The 21,392-nt window shown below is 45.0% G+C and overlaps 1 protein-coding gene across 10 annotated transcripts in view; it reads left to right on the top strand.

Moving 5' to 3' along the window:
* Positions 1-21,392, top strand: part of prdm16 (PR domain containing 16) — a 518,186-nt gene that overhangs the window by 161,714 nt on the left and 335,080 nt on the right. For all 10 annotated transcript variants that reach the window (XM_067970263.1, XM_067970260.1, XM_067970256.1 and 7 more), the window contains exon 2: positions 8,006-8,355. In XM_067970263.1, coding sequence (XP_067826364.1) covers positions 8,006-8,355 — 350 coding nt within the window. The remainder of the gene's footprint in view (positions 1-8,005; positions 8,356-21,392) is intronic.

The following is a 21,392-nucleotide window of genomic DNA, read 5'->3' as shown; positions in this document are numbered from 1 at the left end:
AATGGTCACTGTAACCTTTTAAAGATTAAAGACAGGGACCCAACACAAAGTGACCTTCCCCATATAACTCGCAGAAATGAAGCAGCACTTGCTGGTCATCTGCCCTCGGGCCTATTCCAAGAAGGTCGACAGGATCAGAAGCGGATAGCAAAATGTTTAGGCATTGGTTGGGATCATTTGCAATTTGGCACCTTAATCAGATGGTGCAGACATCCTCTGGAATAAAATCCGTGTTCAAGCATCCCAGCGTCACATAATCACTCTGGGTAAAAGGTCTGCTTCTGAACACCAGTTAAGAGGTTAGGTTCTATGGAAAGGCTGGGACAAGGAAAATACTGTACGGACTTTGTTTTTCAAGGGTTTAAGAACCAAGCTTCCACTGGCACATGAAAAGAGATCCTGTCTTGGGCTCAACGTTTACCTTAGGTAGTTTAACAAAAAAGAATACTGTTTCTTTAAGATGTGTCCTGCGGTCATCTCCCTCGCTAGTTAGGGAACGGAGGCACTCTTTCCAAGGATGGAAACTAGACTCTTTTTTGATGGGTGCTTTGTTTGGATTACCTCAGAGGTTGATCGTTAACTCGTACCTTGGGGTTCTCCCCATTCTCCTGCAGTCTCAAAGAGATATTTGTTCTGTGAAGTTTGTTACAGTGGAAAACATTTTCCAACTTAAAGGCAGAAATATGTGTGGGGTATGGGGGAGGATGCTTTTAATTGGCCATTTTTAAACCTTGCTCTGTTGCAGAATGTTTTTTGCGAAACAAGAATTTGTGAAATCAAATAAAATACTGAATTGTTTAATTCTCTGAAAGCTTCTGAAACGTATGTGGAACTGCCTGATGCCAGATAAATGGAGTAATAGCCTAGAAATCACTGCTGGTAATATCAGCTGACAAACACTTAACACGTTAATACAGCATTCCTCCGTGCACCATTTTAATGCGGCTGTAACTCGTTTATTTTAAACAGCTGAATGCCCCCGCTAAAATAACGGGCAGAGGAACATTATGCATTAAAGGTTTGCTAATATCGCCATCCGTGATATTTAGACTGATGTTTTGTATAATATATGTATTTGTTGCTCATGTTCCCATCCTTTACTGAAAGCTCTGACTCCCTTTGTGGTTTGGTGCCACGGGTGCTGGGCACCATCTGGTAGCTTGGCCGACAGCCCGCTTTCCAAACATGGGTGTAGCAAAATGAGTTTTGGTGAGTTATTTGACCAGGGAGGGTGTGCCAGCCAAGTGCCAGTCTGATCCTGCTCCCATCTGATATCCAAATCAGTACACGCTCTAGCACGAGTCACATGATCATGATCGATTTATTTTTTGCCCGTCTCCCAACCTGTTACGGGGTATGACTCCATGATTGCACGTTCTTACTGTGGTACGCTGTTGCTAGGATAGAGTTTCACAGGCGCACACTATTGCTAGGATAGAGTTTCACAGGCGCACACTGTTGCTGGAGTAGAGTTTCACAGGCGCACACTGTTGCTGGAGTAGAGTTTCACGGGCGCACACTGTTGCTGGTGTAGAGTTTCACAGGCGCACACTGTTGCTGGAGTAGAGTTTCACAGGCGCACACTGTTGCTGGAGTAGAGTTTCACGGGCGCACGCTGTTGCTGGTGTAGAGTTTCACGGGCGCACGCTGTTGCTCGGGTTGTTTGATGGGGGAAGGTGCCCTCCGGTATTTTCTCAAATTACCATTTTTTGTATCTGAGCCTAAAGTAAGTGCTGTTAGGGCATTTGACCATGGGCAGAGAGGCAGGCATCACAGCCAAGCCTGATCTTGTCCTCACCCAATGTGTCAGAATCACCAGATGTTTATCAGGGGTATAAACTCCAGTTGATCTTTATTTCACCATTCTCTATCCCATGGGGTGAGGGGACGGGGGTTGGTTGTGGGGGGGAGGTCACTCGAATCCAATGTTTGTCTGAGGGAAAAGCTGAAGATTCTGTTCTAAGTGATTATGATTTTCCAATTTTTAATGTAGTCACAAGGTATTTATTTGTAGCAGTTCCTAATTTGCCACATTCGTAAACTTGTAATAAAATATTTTGAAAAACCACCACAATTTGAAAATAGCGAGAGACCCAGTGAGTGAATGCAGACGTTACCAAGCAGTCAGGAGCTGAACCCAATCCCTCAGCGCTCAGCCCTGTCCCGCCTGGCTTCATTTGCCTCTATCCCCTTTAATTTGATGCTATTTTTACAACTGTGTCCTGTAGCGTGACGCCAGTGGGATTATTTCATTCTGTGATGGTTTGAAATTTGACCGTGAAGATCTGTGAAAGTGATACAGAGAGATCAGCATTCTCTCACACACCAAGAGACAGTGGGGTGTGAGTAACATCGGGGTGAGTGAATTGGTTTCTGATTCAGTGCTGTCACTCCTGAGGTAGGCACCAACATCTCAAGGCCCTTTAACCACATTGATCAGGTCTCCAGGGGAATGAGGCACAAATGACTTCTGTGCTGCTCCCCCTTTACCCCTGATTAATATTGTGTTTGCTCTCCTTCTGGCACTACAACAACTACTTCCATTTATATAGTGCCTTTAGCATAGGTAAGCTTTCCAAGGCACTTTGCAGGAGCATAATCAGACAAAAATTGACATGAGCCAAAAAAGGAGATATTATGATGGGTGACTAAAAGCTTGGTCAAAGAGGTGGATTTTAAAGAGCGTCTAAAGGAGGAGAGAGAGGTAGAGAGGCAGAGAGGTTTAAGGAGGGAATTCTAGAGCTTAGATGGCTGAAGTCACGGCCACCAATGGTGGAGTGACGGTTTTGGGGGATACACAAGAGGCCAGAGTTGGAGCAACGTAGAGTTCTCAGAGGGTTGTAAGGCTAGAGAAGGTTACAGAGAAAGGGAAAGGAGAGGCCATGGAGAGATTTGTACAAGGAGAGAATGTTTGGTGGACCTAGTCTACTTGTCAGCCTGTTGTAAGCTGGGTTGGAGAACCCATGTGACCGTGTTGTGGGACTGGAACTGATGTGGAGCTGGTTCTATGTACTTGCGTTGTGCCGTTAGTTAGCATCATGACAGAAGCCCATTTACAGGTGGAACTGGCTTAGCAGTCCAGAGTCTGATCCAACAGCAGACTGCAATGTCATGTGGAAGAAAAAAATCCCGCAGGATAGTGGGCATGTGGGATAGAGCCCCAGTGAAGTTTGTTTCAGGATCAATCCACTTGTAAAAGGAGCAGGATCAATATATGATCAGAAAGAGTTTGCAGATCAGGGAGATATTAATAGCATTGCTTTAGGGGAAGGAAGTTAGAGGTCCTTAAAGCAGGCAATGAACAAGTAGTGTTGGAAAGGTGTCCATGGTAAAACAGTTACACATGGACACTCCATGTAGCTGGCTCGCTCCAGACTCTTAATGTTGTTATGACCCACAAAAACGTAGGTCTTCTCATGCCTGAAGGACTTAGAGGTCCCCTCCTTCATACTTGTAATGGCAGTTCATAGAATCACAGAATCCTACAGCATAGAAGGAGACCATTTGGCCCATCGCACCTGTGCCAACTATTTGAAACAGCTAATGGTAGCAGTCCATGCTTGCTGTTCACTTGAGATCAGAGTACCTACATATACTACTAAACCCTACAAGGTTGTTCCAGTGTCTTAAAGTGGTTGTTGGATCGTTTTTAGCTCCATCCTTCCCCCATCTATTCCATGTAACAGTTTTAGAATCACTCTCTCGAACTTCACCTTCTCTTCTCCCCCATTGTCAGTTCCAAAACTCTGTGTCCATTTTTTCCCATTCTCTTTTTATGAGCTCTCAATTCTCCAAATATACGGTCTGATACATTCTCCCTGCTCCTGCATCCTCTCCATGTTGAAATCAAGACTCATTGCACTCTCTCCCACGCTAGCACATTCTTTGCTAGGATCCTCAGTCTTTTCATAGGTGTCTGACTAGACAGATGCCCTCAGGCCCATCAGACCCCCTCTGACATACTGGTCCATCATTCATCCAATGGTCCCTCTCTCACTCACTAGTCTCACTTGGACTTGTTGGAGTATTTCTGATTCTGATCTTTATGATTCATCATTTTTACCAGTCCCTTTCTGACTCATGGGATGTTTCTGACCCCTTCCTCTCACCTAGCTGGACACCCTCTGATTCTGGACTCCCTTTGACCTGCCAGTCCCTCTCTGTTCTGGTAACCCTCTGTCTCACTGGTCCCTCTCAGCTGTAATCCACTTTGGCCCTCCTCTGATTCACTGGTGCCTCTCTACTCTGGTCCCTTTCTGCTCTACTGCTCCACTGATTCACTGGTCCCTCTCTGCTCTAGTCCATGGACTCACTGGTCCCTCTTTGCTGAAGTCAACTCTGGCCCCCCTCTGACTCACTGGTCCCTCTCTACTCTGGTCCCTTTCTGCTCTAGTCCCCCACTGATTCATTGGTCCCTCTCTGCTCTAGTCACTGGTCCCTCTCTGCTCTCGTACCCCTCTGACTGGGCCCTCTCTGTTCTAGTCCACTCTGTCTCACTGGTCCCTCTCTTCTCTAGTCCACTGACTCACTGTCCCTCTCTGCTCTAGTCCCCCTCTGACTGGTCCCTCTCTTCTCTAATCCACTGACTCACTGATCCCTCTCTCCTCTAGTCCACTCTGACTCATTGGTCTCTCTCTACTCTGGTCCACTGACTCGCTGGTCCCACTCTCTTCTAGTCCACTGACTCACTGGTCCCTCTCTCCTCTAGTCCACTCTGACTCATTGGTCCCTCTTTACTCTGGTCCCCCCTGACCTGCCTGTTCTTTTCCCTGTTGCCAGGCGTTTTGTTCCATACAGGAGTTTTTGAAGTGCGAGCAAGGGAGAGAGTTTCCGTGACATCAGAGTTTGATGTGAGCACTCCCACCCTACTATAATTTTATTTAAAATATGGTTTTAATTTTGTACAAATGAACTTCGCCATTGACGAAAGGACTGTGCTTCAACTCACACCCCCACACAGGGGAAGGTTTGAATGGTGTATTGTTTCGTGGTATTCAGGAAAATGTACTCCCGTCCTCAGAGAGCTGAGCTGATTCCAAAAATCAATTGTTCAAAATGAAAGTCATAAGTAATTGGAATATTTGGAATTATTTCAAGTTATGATTCAGAAAAAAAATGGTGCTTAAGTTGAGGAACATCAATGGGTTCATCCTGAGAGACATTACGTACCTGAATACTGGCCAAAACAAAAGACTGGAGGTAGGGTAGAGGGGAGCAGGCAGGGGTTGTTACAGAGAGAGCAAGGAGGACTGGTGTGGAAAATTTGGGGGAGAGGAGCAGGTGGGGGCCACAATGGATGGAGCACACAAGAATCTGAATGGAGGATCTAGGGGTGGATGAAAGAAAGTAGCTGGGGGTTAAGATGGGGAATCTGAGGGAAAGGGGGAGGGAAATCAGGGAAGTGCTGGGAAGACAGAAATCAGGAAGACTGGCATTGGTGGTGTGGAGGAGGAGATAAGCCAGGCAGGGTTACATTGCAAATTCTGGGGGAGTGGAGCAGAGTACAGAGAGGGTCATCATTAAGAGTATGGAAAGAGACAAGTCATGATGAGAGATGGGGCCCTGCAGGCTTATAGAAGAGAGGCACCCAGAAAGAGTTACACTAAGGGAAGGGAGGGGGGAGGAAGCAGAGTCATCAACATTGCAGGGAAATGATTCAGTAGTTTTCCTGTAGGATGGAAAACTTCCTTTTTACAAAGAAAGTTAGAAAATCAGGACAAAATGGATGGAAAGAAGGACTCTTCCAAAGGGCCGAAAATAATAATAACCCAACATGGTGGGAGCAAGGGCGAAGGGGGGGAATCAGGACATTGGAGAAAGCAAGCATCATCTGCGGACAGGGGTAGGCTGTGCAGGCAGACCTCGGCGTACTATGGTCTGAAAAGCAGAGAGAGTGAGGCATATTGCAGTGCCGCAGACAGCACACTCTTGGCACGGTGCAGGAACAGACCCAAGGAACAATGATTGCAACCACACATAATTGCTGCCTAGTTAGTGGATGATTGCAGTTTGTGTTTAGATTGTAGGGCATACAAATTATACGACACTGGCTGGCTCTGTCAGCTCTATTTCCAGTGGTCTGTTCTTTCCCAAAAAAAATGTTTCTGTGGTTTAACTTTAAATTGAGGCTCTTCAAATATGCAGTGGTACACCAGGGCCGATTACATCTTTAAATCTGTAGAAAATGAAACACCTTCTTAACAAAGATTACCGTGCCTCACATACGACAGCCATCTTTTTTTGACCTACCTTGCAATTGCTGCTGCTTCAATTTGGAGACTAGAAATTCCTGACTGTATCCCTTTAAAATTTTGGCGTGCCTGCTCCTGATATAGCTCATTGGGTGATTGTACCACCCATTGTTGTATTAAGCCTTACAGACCAGGAAGAGCCCCACTTTGATCCTTGGTCTTTGCTGCTCATCTCAGCGAAGGTGGGGTGAGGGGTCCTTCAATTGGCCTCAGTGCCCCTGGGAAAGGGAAGGAGAAAATTCTTTCTGGTGCACCGTGGCTGCAGTGTGTACCATCTACAAGATGCATTGCAGCAACTCGCCAAGGCTTCTTCGATAGCACCTCCCAAACCCACGACCTCTATCACCTAGAAGGACAAGGGCAGCAGGCACATGGGAACAACACCACCTGCACGTTCCCCTCCAAGTCACACACCGTCCCGACTTGGAAATATATCGCCATTCCTTCATCGTCCCTGGGTTAAAATCCTAGAACTCTGCACCTAACAGCACTGTGGGAGTACCTTCACCACACGGAATGCAGCGGTTCAAGAAGGCGGCTCACCACCACCTTCTCAAGAGAAATTAGGGATGGGCAATAAATGCTGGCCTTGCCAGCGACGCCCACATCTCATGAATGAATTTAAAAAGTCCTGTCGGGAAGAGAGCATCCAGTGGTTGTAATGGAGGGAGGAGATCAGAGAGGATTGTGATGGAAGCGCAGAAGGGAGAGACATTGGAGGACACAAGGTGTGATAAACCTAGGCAGCGATTTAGTGGCTATTTTACTGGGAGTGAAGAACAGGACAGGCAGGGTCGTGAGACAGGTCATGAAGGGAGACAGACGCAAGAAGACGGGTCACCACCACCTTCTCAAGGGCAATTAGGGATGGGTAATAAATGCAGACCTTAGCAGCGACACCCACATCCCATGAACGAAGGAAAAAAAAAGATAAATATTACAGGAGAGAAAAGAGAGGAAGGTTCACACTGTAGGAATGTGTATGTGGGTGAAGGGGTTCAGGCAGGGTAAGGAAAAGATTGGATTCCCCACAAGCCAATAGCCTGCTGAGGTTCAGTAAATGAGATGGATGAGAATGGACTGTTGCTATAGAATGGTATCTTAGCAGGAGTCAAACTGCTTGTTTAGTGGCACTGTAAGTAGCTTAGATTCTGGGAAAGCAGAAACAATAAGCCGGGTAGTGTTTACCCTACGAAATCCTGCTCCCTCAAGCCAGCAGCAGTCTCATTATCCCAGTTTTCTGGTAGATCTGCTGATAGGGGTTAGATGAGGTAGGGAAGGAGAAGGCTCATATGGAGCATCAACACCAGCATGAACCTTTTGGGCTGAATGGCCTGTTTCTGTGCTGCACATTCTATGTAATTCTATGTAAAAAATTGACACCGAGCTAAAGAAGGAGATATTAGAAGGGGTGACCAAAAGCTTGGTCAAAGAGGTAGGTTTTAAAGAGAGTCTTAAAGGAGGAGAGAGAGGTGGAGAGGCAAAGAGATTTGGGGAGGGAATTCCAGAGCTTAGGGCTGAAAACAAGGCCACAAATGGTGGGGTGAAGGAAGGGAGGGATGAACAAGCGACCAGAGTTGGAGAAATGCAAAGTTCTCAGAGGGTTGTAGGGCTGGAAGATTAGAGAGAGATAGGGAGGGGGAGGCCTTAGAGAGATTTGAACATCATATTGTTGCTGTAAAAGGCACAAAAGATGTCTATAGTCGCTCAGCAAGTCCCCTAATTTTTTCTCTCTTTTTCCCCGCTATGTTCAGGTGACAGTGAGGTGGTAGATAACATGTATGAGACAGATCCTGAACCACCAGCTGGGGAGAGCGGAGAAGAAGAGACAGAAGACAGCATCATGTCCCCGATCCCCGTGGGCCCACCGTCCCCGCTTCCCATCAGCAATGAATTCACTCCCAAGGAAGGATCCCCGTATGAAGCCCCTGTCTATATTCCCGAAGACATTCCAATCCCACCTGACTTTGAGCTGAGAGAGTCTTCAATCCCCGGAGCAGGATTAGGGATTTGGGCCAAGAAGAAGAATGAAGTAGGAGAGAAATTCGGTCCTTATGCAGGAGTTCAGAGGGCGACGCTGAAGGATCCAAACTTTGGATGGGAGGTCAGTCATGTAATTATTGATTTATTATTGTTCCTGATTAATTGGGCTCAGGGGTGCTAAATGATTCAGATTCATGGCATTTTTACCCTGGCAGTTTGCCACTGGCAGCATCCCTGCCATTTTCCCACTGGTGCTAGCCTTCAGTATATACAATGAAAACTCCACATTTCTGAAGGGGCCCAAGTCCTCAATTTTCCTGGCTCCTATGACACAACAAGCCTACGTCTGGGCCAGAGGTGCACAGCAAGGTAAAATGGAGAGCGGTGCTTACAGATCGCGGGTCTCCACTTCAGTGCTGCTCTCCCGCTGCCTCATCAACAACATAAAACTCCATTACTGCTCCTCCTATAGGATCGGTGCAGAGAGGGAAAAATGCAAACCGAGTGCGTTTTGTGCTTCTTTGAGGGCTGAGAGTAGGTCACAGGCCTGTCCTCAGTGCCACAGATGGTCCGTTGGACAAGCAGAGCAGACAAAGGAGGCGGGGTGAAAGTATCTCAAAAAGAAGGAGTCCCATCCATCCCTCAAAAAGAAATCCTTAACAAAAATACCCCTATTGGACAAACATTACAGGATCCTGTACATCACCAATCCTAAAGGGTATATTTTAAATGGATTTGAATTTTTATTCTGTCTTTTTTTGGATGTTTAAGATTGGTTTTGATATATGGAAGTTTCATTCCAAGGCATTTCACAGTTCTCCCTCTTCAGTGTTGGTGCAGCTCTGAGAATTCAGATTGTACTTGTGTTATTATAACTATGTTTGCATTTTGTTGCTAACGTGTTTGAAGGTAAAGTCTCTGACCGGTACTATGTGCTACTGGACATTTCCCGGCTCTGCTGTCTAGTGTTGTGCTTGTGTTAATCAGGAGGAAAAAGTGTTTCATACCAGCTTTCATACAAAATAGAATGTCACTGTGTTTTGGGAGTGACATAGCACTTCTGTCAAGTGAGCTTCCAGTGTGGCTAGTTCAGTGCATAACCAGGTAGCCAGATATTAGTATGCCCGCTAATCCCTGGGCATTCCTTACAGTAAATTGGAGGATATGTTGCTTTATAATGACTTTATAATAGGAGTCATGCCATGTACTGCACAATGTATTATTTAGTTGGTGAGGTATAGATGTCCATTTTAACTGGTATATTGCCATAAGACCACAAAGTATAATTGCTCTGAGGCCAATTAGAGGCTAATTGCTTTTAAGCAGACTCGGGGGTCAATTAGCGGTCAAAAAAACCCAGCAGGAAATAACTGGCTTTCTTTTCCTTTTTTATATGCTTTATATTTACAGTGTGGCACAAAACTTTACATGTGACAAAGTGTGACAGGCTTGCCTCAAAGCGTTTATATATACTAGCAGATCCCCCTGGCATTGCTCATAGTGAGTTGAAGGATTTGCTGTTTTTTAACAATAGGGCTCTTAGCAACAAAGTGTGACAGGGAAAGTGTTACAGTAAGTAAGTATGACACTTACAGGATGTGCATGCTATATGCAAAATTCATAATATATTATAGATATGCAGTGCTGGTATGTGACTTTGAAGGCATGCAACCTAGCAAGCTAATATAGAATATAAATGGAGAGCCAGTGTGAGTGATGCAGTTCTTGGATCCTGATCTAGTCCTTGTTTTAATCTGACTGAAGTAGCTTCATGATCCTAATCCCCTATTAACCTGGTTGAAGAGTCACCAGAATTTAAGTTTAGTCCTTGTCATAACCTGAGCAAAATGGCTCCATGATCCTAATCCACTCCTTATTTTAATACGACAGAAGAGACTCCAGGATCATGATCCAATCCTAGTTCCTATTTCACAGAAGAAGACTCCACGATCCTGACCCAGTATTCATTTGAATGTGACTGAATTGACTCCAGGATCTTGATCCAGTCCTTTTTTTAAGACTGTTTCTCGTTTCTGTTGATGATGTAATCATATTGTTTGACATTTGTCATTATGACAGCACAATTTCCCTTTTTAGGGAAACAGTGGCCCAATAAGATGGAATTGAATTAATGATTTAATGCCTGTGCTCTGCTGCACAATACCAGAATTGTTTTCAAAGCAACCAGAAGAATGACCATTGCAAGACTGCCCAATAAAAGTGATATAACATGGATGAAGGTCATGTGACCCTTTTCCTTTCAGACTTTGATCATTCACTCCTGACAGCGGATCAGTGCTGCATTATCACTTGTGTGATTTTGTATTAATCCTTCTGTAACAAAAACAAAATTGCATTGAGAGCTCAGCCCACCTGCAGCCCAATTAAAGTGGCGAACCCAATGGTAAGCGGCAGCCATGGTAATGGTGAATTTTGATCATGGCTGCTACTTTGACTGGGGAGATGAGGAACAAAACCACCTCATGACGTAGTATTACCTGCCTCTTAAGGCATGTACATTGCCCTGTTCATACTGAACTGCCCCGATGACAGGTCTACCTCTAGTGTTGCCGTCATAATATAAGTGAGTAACGTCTAGTTCACAACTCTATATATATATATTACTGTCTGTGTTACTCACTCCTTGGTATCCATTATATCTGTGCACCTCACTCTGGAGTATTCATTATTCTCTGTATAACTCATTCCGGGTATCCGTTATTGTCTTTCTAACTAGATCCCGGACATCTGTTTTTCCTTAGTGTCTGTTATTTTTTTATTCGTTCATGGGATGTGGGCGTTGCTGGCGAGCCGGCATTTATTGCCCATCCCTAATTCCCCTTTAGAAGGTGGTGTGAGCTGCCTTCTTGAACCGCTGCAGCCTGTGTGGTGAAGGTTCTCCCACAGTGCTGTTAGGAAGGGAGTTCCAGGATTTTGACCCAGCGACGATGAAGGAACGGCGATATATTTCCAAGTCGGGATGGTGTGTGACTTGGAGGGGAACGTGCAGGTGGTGTTGTTCCCATGTGCCTGCTGCTCTTGTCCTTCTAGGTGGTAGAGGTCGCGGGTTTGGGAGGTGCTGTCGAAGAAGCCTTGGCGAGTTGCTGCAGTGCATCCTGTGGATGGGACACACTGCAGCCACTGTGCGCCGGTGGTGAAGGGAGTGAATGTTTAGGGCGGATGGGGTGCCAATCAAGCGGGCTGCTTTGTCCTGGATGGTGTCAAGCTTCTTGAGTGTTGTTGGAGCTGCTTTATCCGTGGCTGCTCTTAGGACATGAAAAATCTTTGATCCTGGATGCTGTCAGAAAGGCGGGATTCAGCTCCTTTATAGTGGAATTTGTTACCAATGGGGCAGGGTCCTACATGCACCTGCTGCCAATGGCACGCTATGAATGTAAAAAGGCCTTGGCATTAGGACTGGAACTGTTGGGTGTGGGGGAGGGGCAGAGTGGAGGCGCGCTGCCTTCAGGCACGGGAAGCTCCGAGGATTAATTTAGACCCATTCTACCAAGACAGACAATTCAATCTATTGGATGCATAGCTTGAGGCCCTATCCATTCTCTGTCTATTCTTCTCCGACATAAATGTGTGGCACTAGAAATCACCTATTTAAAAACCATTAAGTGGCTCTTATTGCAACATAATATTACACTTTCATTACTCAAAAGCTATTTAAATGAGGCTGTCTCTCTCTCTCTCTCTCTCTGTAAGTTCAGGTGAGGCTGCAGAACACTGTCAGCTCTATAGCTATATGTTGGTTTGAATTAAAAATCCTGACTTACATTCTCCTGCACCTGTCTTAAGGGCCATTCAACAACATGAATTTTTTGCTTGCAAGTCAAAATAAAATCCAATTTGTACTTCTGATGACCACAAAGAGATAGGGTAAATGGGAGTTACTTGGATTGGCGAAGGGTTGGAAGTGGTGTACTCCAGGGGTCAGTATTGGGCCCACTTCTGTTCTCAGTATATATGGATCATTCGGACTTGGGTAGATGGAACACATTCTCAAAACTTGCTGATGACACAAAAGTGGGGGATTGGCAAACAGTAAGGGGGGCTGTAAAAGACTTCGGGAAGAGATAGGCAAGTTAGTGGAATGGACAGACAGAAGGCTGTTGCAATTTAATGTGGATGAATGTGAGGTAATAGATTTTGAGAGCATAAGAAAGGAATAGGAGTATTTATTCAATGGGTAGATGCTGAAGGGTGAATGATGTGGAGATGCCGGTGATGGACTGGGGTTGACAATTGTAAACAATTTTACAACACCAAGTTATAGTCCAGCAATTTTATTTTAAATTCACAAGCTTTCGGAGGCTTCCTCCTTCGTCAGGTAAATGTTCAGGAGCTCCTTGAAGTCTACGCATTTATACATCACAGAACAATACATGGTGTTTACAGACTGCCCCTGCAACTGCCCGTTGCCAAGGCAATCACCGTGTTCAGACAGAGAGGTGTCACCTGCAGAACCCCCGAATACACATTCAACAAAAAAACAAACAGGAAAAAAAACAGAGAGAGGCAGAAACATCCGGAAGGCAGAGAAAGCCAGCAAATGACCCATTATATTAAAAATAGATAACATTTGTTCACTGGTGGGGTAACGTGTAGCGTGACATGAACCCAAGATCTCGGTTGAGGCCGTCCTCATGGGTGCGGAACTTGGCTATCAATTTCTGCTCGACGATTTTGCGTTGAGAGAGAATTAGACTTCAAATGCATAATTCTTTGAAAGTGCAAGCGCAGGTAGATAAAGTTATAAAGAAGGTTAACAGCACTTTGGGTTTTAAAACTAGGGGCACAGAGTACAAGAGTAAAAAAACATTATAAATTTGTACAAAAGATTGCTTAAGTTATAGTTAACGTACAGTGTATGGTGTGGGCACTCTGTTATTGAAAGGATATTAACGCTATAAAGAGCATACACCGTAGATTCAGCAGGGATGGGAAACTATGGTTATGAGAAGAGACTTTAGCTACTATAACAGAGCTGGCTAAAAGGAGATTTAATAGAGGCTTTTAAAATTATAAAAGGTTTTTGATAGGGTGAACAGGGAAAGACTATTTCTTTTGGTTGGGGAGTCAGTGTCATGGGGGCATCAAAACAAAATTGTCTTTAAGAGAATGAGGAGATTATGGGGAAATTACTTTGCTCAGCGGGTTGTTGAAGTGTGGAATGCTTTGCCACGGGGGTTGAGGCAGAGACCATTGCATCCTTTCAAGGAAAATTGGAAAAATATTTGAAGCAGGGGAAGATACAGGACTATGTGAGGAGAGCGGTTCAGTGGGATTGTTTTTGGATTGCTCTAGCAAAGAGCCGGCACAGACACAATGGGCCGAATGGTCTCCTTCTGTGCTGTAAACTTCAACAGTTCTGTGGCATCATTATTGAGAATCGGCATTAGGATTGATGCCTTTTTCTAGTCCAAAACTGGACAAATGTAAAGGGTGGCAGGTGGGAGTGTGTCGTGAGTCCTGAAATTTGCTTTATCCTGATGAAAGTTCATTGAGAATTTGAATAACTAACTTTAATAATTAACACCCTCACAAGATAGGAGTAAGTGAGAAGAATCAGCTTTCTGTTTTCAGAAACAGCCTTTTGGTGTCTGGTTTACATTTTAAAAAATTTCAGACAACCCATTCATAAACTGGACCATCAGGGTATCACCAGACAGGCACAACCCCTGTAGTCCTCAGGTGAACATAAACAAAGTGAGTTGGCCTGTGTGTGATGTCACCAAGGCAAGGTTGCCATTGTCAACAGGGATGATGGCTCCTTCTGTCTCCTCCTCCTCTTACTCCAGAGGCTAACAGCACACCAGGCCTTTAATGTAAAACAGGTATTTCTGTTCCATAACAGCTCCATTAGCAATGTCACAGTGTGTCAGGAAACTGATACATTGTGATTTAGAAATCGCATAAAAATTTATTTGCCCATCATTTTAAGTAATGATAAAGAATGATAATGCAGACCACTGTTTCAAGATGAGAATTGGAATCCTGCAGTAGTACCCATGTGCTTTTTTATTTCTCTGTATAGACAGGGCTTCACTTGTGGCAGGGCACTAAACCATGACCTTAGAGGTATAAGAAAGTAAAGGCTAGACCAGAGACTAATCCAGAAAACTACTTCAAATTGAACTGCAATGAAAGAACGAAGGGGAAAGAGAATTTAGGGCCGATGTCAGAAAGTTCTTCTTCACACAAAGAGTCATCAATGTGGGGACAGGGCATCGGCACCCATTCTCTTTACTGGATGGAAGATCATAGACTGGCGAACACAAAGGCAGAAACCCCTGCCTGCCGTGAAAGGGATCTGTGAGTGGAGTAGTGGAGGCACTGTCTCTGGAATCATTTGAGTCAGTTGGATGCTATGATGTAGGTCTTTTCCTGGATAAGTGAGCTAAATTGGGCCAAATGGGACTCCCTCATCCACATTTATCTTCTGACCTGCACAACGAGTTGGGGCTGCCTGTAATATAAGAGCAGCCTGTGCCCCCCTGGAGGAGCTCCTGGACAAATATCATTGAACAGATCCACTATCTACATTGAACCTCAGGAAACGGGGGAGGGGTGAAACTGGGTGCACTGTCCCTCGCTCCAACTCTGCCTTCTCCTTAAGCAACGACTTTCCCCTCAAGGGATTCAGAGCACATGGAAACTTAATAAAGTAGGTTACTTTTTTGCTTTTTCTAAATTACAGAGTTCAAAGCTTTCGGCAGCAATTCATTTATGTAAAACCACACTAACCTGAACCTGCTTCATTGCCCAGTGTATAACTGACCAGCAAGCTTCCAGATTTGATCCCTGATACACATCTTCACTGAATAGGTGGAGCGCTGGTAGGGTCATGAGAATTCTGCTCAGTACTCCTGGGGTAGGGAGGGAGGAAATAAAGTTAACAGAGTTCCTGCTGCTGCTCAATATTCTCTGATTCCTTTTTAAAAATTCATTCTCGGGATATGGGCAATGCTGGCAAGGCCGGCATTAAATGCCCATCCCTAGTCGCCCTAGGTGGTGGTGGGCCTTCTTATTCTTTGTAGAGATTTGATGCAACTGAGTGGCTTGCTAGGCCACTTCAGAGGACAGTTAAGAGTCAACCACCGTTGTGTGGGTCTCGAGTCACATATAGGCCAGATCGGGTAAGGGTGGCAAGTTTCCTTCCTTAAAGGACATTAATGAACTAGCTGAGTTTTTATAACAATCCAATAGTTTCATGGTCACTTTTAGTGATGTCTGCTTTTTATTTCCACATTTTTTTAAAAACTTAATTTAAATTCTCAACCTACTATGGTGGGCGTTGTACTCATGCTCTACTAGGTTACTAGCCCAGTAACATAACCACTACACTGCCGTACCCCATGCCTGCTGGGAATTGTGTCCCTGAGGACCGGGTGAGGCTTTGCTGTGGCTGACACTCCATCTCTACAGTCATTCATGGTGAATGCCCTCTTTGGTCGGCCAACAGCAATCATTTGTATTTATTTAGTCCGAGGAGACTCACAAATAGAAATAGGTTGGGGCACTGAGCCACGGCAGGAGAGATTAGGAGTGCTAACCGAAAGTTTGGACAACACGGTGGGATTTGAGAAGGTTTTTAAAGGCGGAGAGAATAAAATGGATGGATGCAGGGGTTAGGGAGAAAGGTCCAGAGAGGAAGACCAGAATCGGACAACCAGAAGGGTGTGGGAGGAGATAGGAGGCTGGAGGTGGATGCAGAGTTAGGGTGGGGCCATGGAAGGATTTGAAGATGAGTTTGAGGGGTTTCAATAGCCTTTCTTCAGGGGCGAATAAATAAATGTATGTGGTGGTAAGCGTATGTGGAGTTGTCCCCAAATATGAGCCAGCACCTTCTGGGGAGGGAGGGAGAAAGTTGCAGGGGAGAAAAAAATGAAACAGAGACTTTGCAGAGGTGTTTGGATGCACAGCCACTGCGAGACTCCTCTCTAGTCTGTACTTTCTATCAGACACCACTAGTAACTGACAGCACATTGAGAGGCAGGCTGATAAAAGTCTGACTCTATCTTCAGACTTTCAGGACACCTCTGCGACATATAATACAATAAAAGATAATCTACAAATTTAAGTTGAAGGACACCTTGGGGTGAGGGAACAAGGTCCAGGTTCTCTATTCAAAAGGGATGCTAATATTGATTTTCTCTTGCCTTTGATAGCTTTGTGTTGAAAGATTTGGACTCAGGATGAAACAGCCACACCTCAGAGCAGTGTAACCATTCCACTGATTCTCATGACTAATCAATTGACCTTCATAGCCTCACCAAAGCCAAGGTGCGGCTCAAACCTGCTCCCGGTATGTTGGCACGTATCTATGGTCCCTGGTATTAGGCGATGCCCGATTCAGAGGTTATCGCAAGAAGATACTGATGTTGTCTGGTTGGAAGACAAGGCCACCCCAGAGACTTACCCTAAAAGTGAGCTGTGTAAAAACAGATCAAATTCAAGACATATATTAGTGTAAAACCAATTTAAATCTGTGGCATTAACAAGCAACTGAGAGCTCCCCCCTGTGGCTTATTGGTAAATCCACTGCTAGGTGTGGTACCGAGCCAAACAGACCAGGAAGACCCCAGGTTTGATCCCCAGTTTCTGCTTCGTTAGCTGATCTCAGCTAAGATAGCTGTAGAGGCACTACAATAACTTTAAGGGTCTTTAGGTGGGGGAGGGGGGAGGAGGAGGGGATGGAAAAGAAATCGGCCAAGGTTCCTGCTCCTGATTGCCGTCCAGGACCCCCTGCTAGACAGTCCAGGCCTACAGAATTCAGGCAAGGAGAGGATCAGGCTTAGCCCTGACAGGGGTCCTGTACCTCGACCAAGTGGCCATTCCCGTTGTGTGAGCCAACTCAGCATATTGGCATGCTGTTTGACTGTAGAGGGCATCACAGTCAAGTTTGATCCTGTCTTCACCCATAGTCCACAAGAGGTACACTTTCCAGCTGGATAAAGATCAGGAGCAGGAAGCCCAGCTGATATATCCTTTCACTAACCCAGGGATGCTCAAGCCAATTGTGGAAACTTCACTGTTTCTCTGTCTGAGATCAGCCACCTCAACATAGGCTGGCGATTGAACATGGCACATTCTGTAGCTCAGTACCATTTACCCATCAGGAGATTTAATTTATTCTAATTAATGGTGCATGTTTGAGCACTATATAGCGACTTTCAAAACCTCAGGACATCTCAAAGCCCTTTATAGCCAATGAAGTACTTTTGAAGTGTAGTCACTGTTGTAATGTCGGGAAACATGCCAGCCAATTAGTGCACGGAAAGATCCCATAAACACCAATGAGGTAAGTGACCAGATAATCTGTTTTAATAATGTTGGCTGAGGGATCAATATTGGCCAAGGCACTAGGGAGAACTCTCCTGCTCTTCTTCAAAATAATGCTACAGGATCTTTAACGTCCACCTGAGAGGGTAGACAGGGCCTCGGTTTAACGTCGCATCCGAAAGACGGCAACTCTGACAATGCAATGTGGGTTAATATCTACATCAAAATAGCAAAAGGAGTCTCACATAAATATTTTAATCGGTGCGTTAACAGAAGCATCTAGACCCCCCTCAGTTGTTTTTTCTTTCATTGATCCTGATAGTGTAATGAGCTGCAACTTAATCCCAACTTCTCTGTATCTTTATTTAAGCGTTTGCCAAGTTTCATCTGCATAGGTAATTCATTTCAGCTGCTGCTTAGAGACACACTTTCACATACACGCACGCACACACTAACAGGGAGGCATGTTTAACCCCTTCGACATGCCTGCCCGATTCCTCCCCTCCTCTCCTGATTCTTTCTGGGGTATGTTTCCACAGGTACTAGCCACTTGCTGGAAAATCAAGAGGTCTTCATGTGTGGGCCTGGTCAGTGAGTGTCAGCAGAGTATTCAATGACGAAGGCTGGTGGGGGTGGGGGGGGGGGTGTTGTCACTCAAGCCCCCTCCCCGATGCCCATGTTCACTTGCGTTCCAATCCTGATATTGAGCAAGGGTCCTGGCTGGTTTTTCCAACAATTGGAGATCAGCTTCTTCATCTGTGTATCTCAGTCCTACACTGGGCAGTGTGTTTACCAACTGACCCACCAGGGGAGCCCGTAGCTGGCTTTTCCTTCGATACTTTCCCCCCGTGCAATGAATGTGCAATGGGCCCAACAAGACAGTGAAATATTCAGCCTTGACACTACATCCTCCTCAATTGTGGGACAAACTGCAGTCCACTGAATCCATATTGTTTATCTTTGCTTATCTGCCTTCTGAATTTTTTTTAACCACCCACATTGTCTGAAAGACTGATAGTGCTGGCCAGGCAATTATCAGTGGATGAGCTTTGACTGGGGCCATCAGTTTACTGAGTTGCTGTCCTTGTGTATCAAGAACCATGAAGCAGGCAGGTGTAAGTCCTTCCAGATGTGAGAAGAACAAGAAAAGTGATCAATATGACAGGTCTTCAAGGTTCACCAAACCAGCACAAAGCTCTCTAACAGGTGAAAGCTGAAGCAACTGTGTGGAATGGCATCAGACACAATAGCACCATCACTTTGAGCAACCCCAGTCTTATTTAATTCCACCTCCTTCCACTAGAATCATAGAATCTTACAACACAAAAGGAGGCCAGTCAGCCCATTGTGCCTGTGCTGGCACTTTGAAAAAGCTACCCAATTGGTCCCACTCCTCTGCTCTTTCCCCTTAGCCCTGTAATTTTTTCCTTTTCAAATATATATCCAATTCTCTTTTGAAAGTTACTATTGAATCTGCTTCCACCACCCTTTCAGGCAGTCATTCAACTCGCTGTGTAAAACAAATTCTCCTCATCTCCCTCCTGATTTTTTCGCCAATTATCTTAATCTGTGTCCTCTGGTTACCGACCCTCCAGCCAGCGGAAATAGTTTCTCTCTAAAACGTTCCTTTCATATTGTGATCTTGAGTTTTCATATTGAAGTTGCCTTTTCCATACCTGTTGGTGAGGGCAAACTTGTCCCTTTTTTTTTACTGTTTTTCTTAGGAGTTCTGAAGCCAACTGAAGCACCTCAACCACTGCCCCAGCTCAGCTCAGCCAACTCAGCACAGGCCGGTAATTGAAATCAGGGCCTTCTGCCTTCTGTTGCAAAACTGGGTGATGACCATTGAGAAAATGATGCATTAGTGAAAATCTGCTTTGATACTAGGATTAGTGGGGTGCTGGGACTACCCTGTGGCAGAGTTAGTTTGACCATCTTGGGGGGGTGGGGGATCGAACTCAAGATTTGGCCTACTTGGCAGGAAGGAGACTCGAGCCGGCAACTGGGGAATGCCGACATACCTGTTCTGAAGGCTGAGCCGGGAATCAGACCTGCAAGCCAAACCTGGAAGCCAAAGATGGTTGACATAGGTTCCTGGGTGCGAAAGTCACTTTGGCCAGTCTCAAAATGATTATGGGGTCATGACCCTCCTGATCCCCCACTGGTTCCAATACTGGGACCACCAGCTCCTGAAGCATAGGACTTGCGCAGCCAGCAGCACCCCTAAAGTAAATTAAGGTCTTTAAGCTTGGCCACCAGTGAGGTCCAGTGGGCCCCAGCACCCCACTAAACCCAATACACACAGCTAAAAATTAGTGTGTGACACAGCATTCCGTGACAGATCACATATACCTGATATAATGCATTACACAGGAATCATTTTTATGTGTGCTGGTATTGTGGCACCACACTTTGAAGGTAAAATGAGATATCTCATGTGTATAAAACGGGCTGCTGGTTCGCTGTCATCTGTTTTGAGCTCCACCGAAGATCAATTTCACCCCTGATCGATGTTGGAAGGGGAGGGGGTATATTGTGTTGTGACCAGCCCATGGCTGTAGGAATGTCAGATTAGGAGTGTCTGGGAACAGCCTCCTCAGTCACATATTGCCATTTTGTGTTTTGTCTTTCAATGTGACTCCTCAGTTGTTATTGAACCCACATCACCATCAGCCGACAGCTGGCCATTCTCTGTTTGTGCTTCCTAGTTCGTTTTGTGATGTATTTACTCTGGTGTACGTGACCAAAACTTTCATCTCCATGATGCTCCTTATATTTCTGAAGCATTCCTTTGTCCTCTTATCCCTGACGTGACAGGTAGCATTCATTGGAAGGTACTTAACCTCAAACTAACATCCTTAGACGCTGAATTCGCTCAGTCACACCCTTTCCCTCAAGTTTGCAACACCCTGACTCGCTTTTTAGTCTTCATTTTTTTGTCTTTTAATAAAAGATGTTTATTTGTGTGGGAGAGGGGGGTTTGAGTAAGAGATTGATTCCCAAATGTGCATAGGAGCCATTAATAATACAGACTGCTGGCCTAGTTGATTATTAATAGAATATTCAAATAATAATTGTTGAATGCTTCCGGAAAATTTCACCTGAGTTTAAATCTTTCGTTGGGTTGCAATGGCCTCCATACCAGCCGTGTTTGTTGTCTGCATGTTAATCCTTTGAGGTGTAGGACTGCATCTCACAAGAGCTTTTCGACTTCTGAGACTGAGTAGCCACGTAATGAGGCATGTAACGTTTAAGAACAAGAAAAAAAACGTTAAGACCAACAAGCCTGTCTCACAGATCAACTCCATATCCCTCAACCCCATTTCCCTCTGGAAATCAGCTCTTTAACTGGAGTATAATGAGCTTTCTCACAATAAACTAGAAGCCATGTAACGGGGAAACCCTATATGCCAAGCACTTTGTTCCCTTTATCCAATCACTCCTATTAAACAAATACCATTACAGTCTAAAATGTAGATGCCTCAGAACTAGTCATTCTTTCACCTACAGAAAATTGTCATTTAATAAAGAGGAGTCAAATGACCCCTTTGACTTCATAGAATTAGGCTTACTGTATATTAACAGCAGGAAGTTACATAAACACTACTGAAGGCTGCCATGAGAGCTCAGTTGGTTAGTGCATTGCCCAGTATGCTATTGAGCCATGCCAGCCAAGAAAGTTCCAGGTTTAATCTGTGACCTGTGTTTAGTTAGCTGATCTCTGTAAGGGAAGCAGTTGGGGCACTACAATTGGCCTCAGGGCTAGACAGGGGAAAAATTAACCAGGGTTCCTTCCCACTTTGATCACTGTGAATGTTTGGTAAGGACACAGTCTGCTCAGCTGTTGAATAACCTCAACCGTACTGA

Source organism: Heptranchias perlo, chromosome 32 (assembly GCF_035084215.1).
Source record: "Heptranchias perlo isolate sHepPer1 chromosome 32, sHepPer1.hap1, whole genome shotgun sequence".
NCBI classification, from domain to species: Eukaryota; Metazoa; Chordata; class Chondrichthyes; order Hexanchiformes; family Hexanchidae; genus Heptranchias; species Heptranchias perlo.
This window is presented reverse-complemented; position numbering and strand designations above follow the sequence as displayed.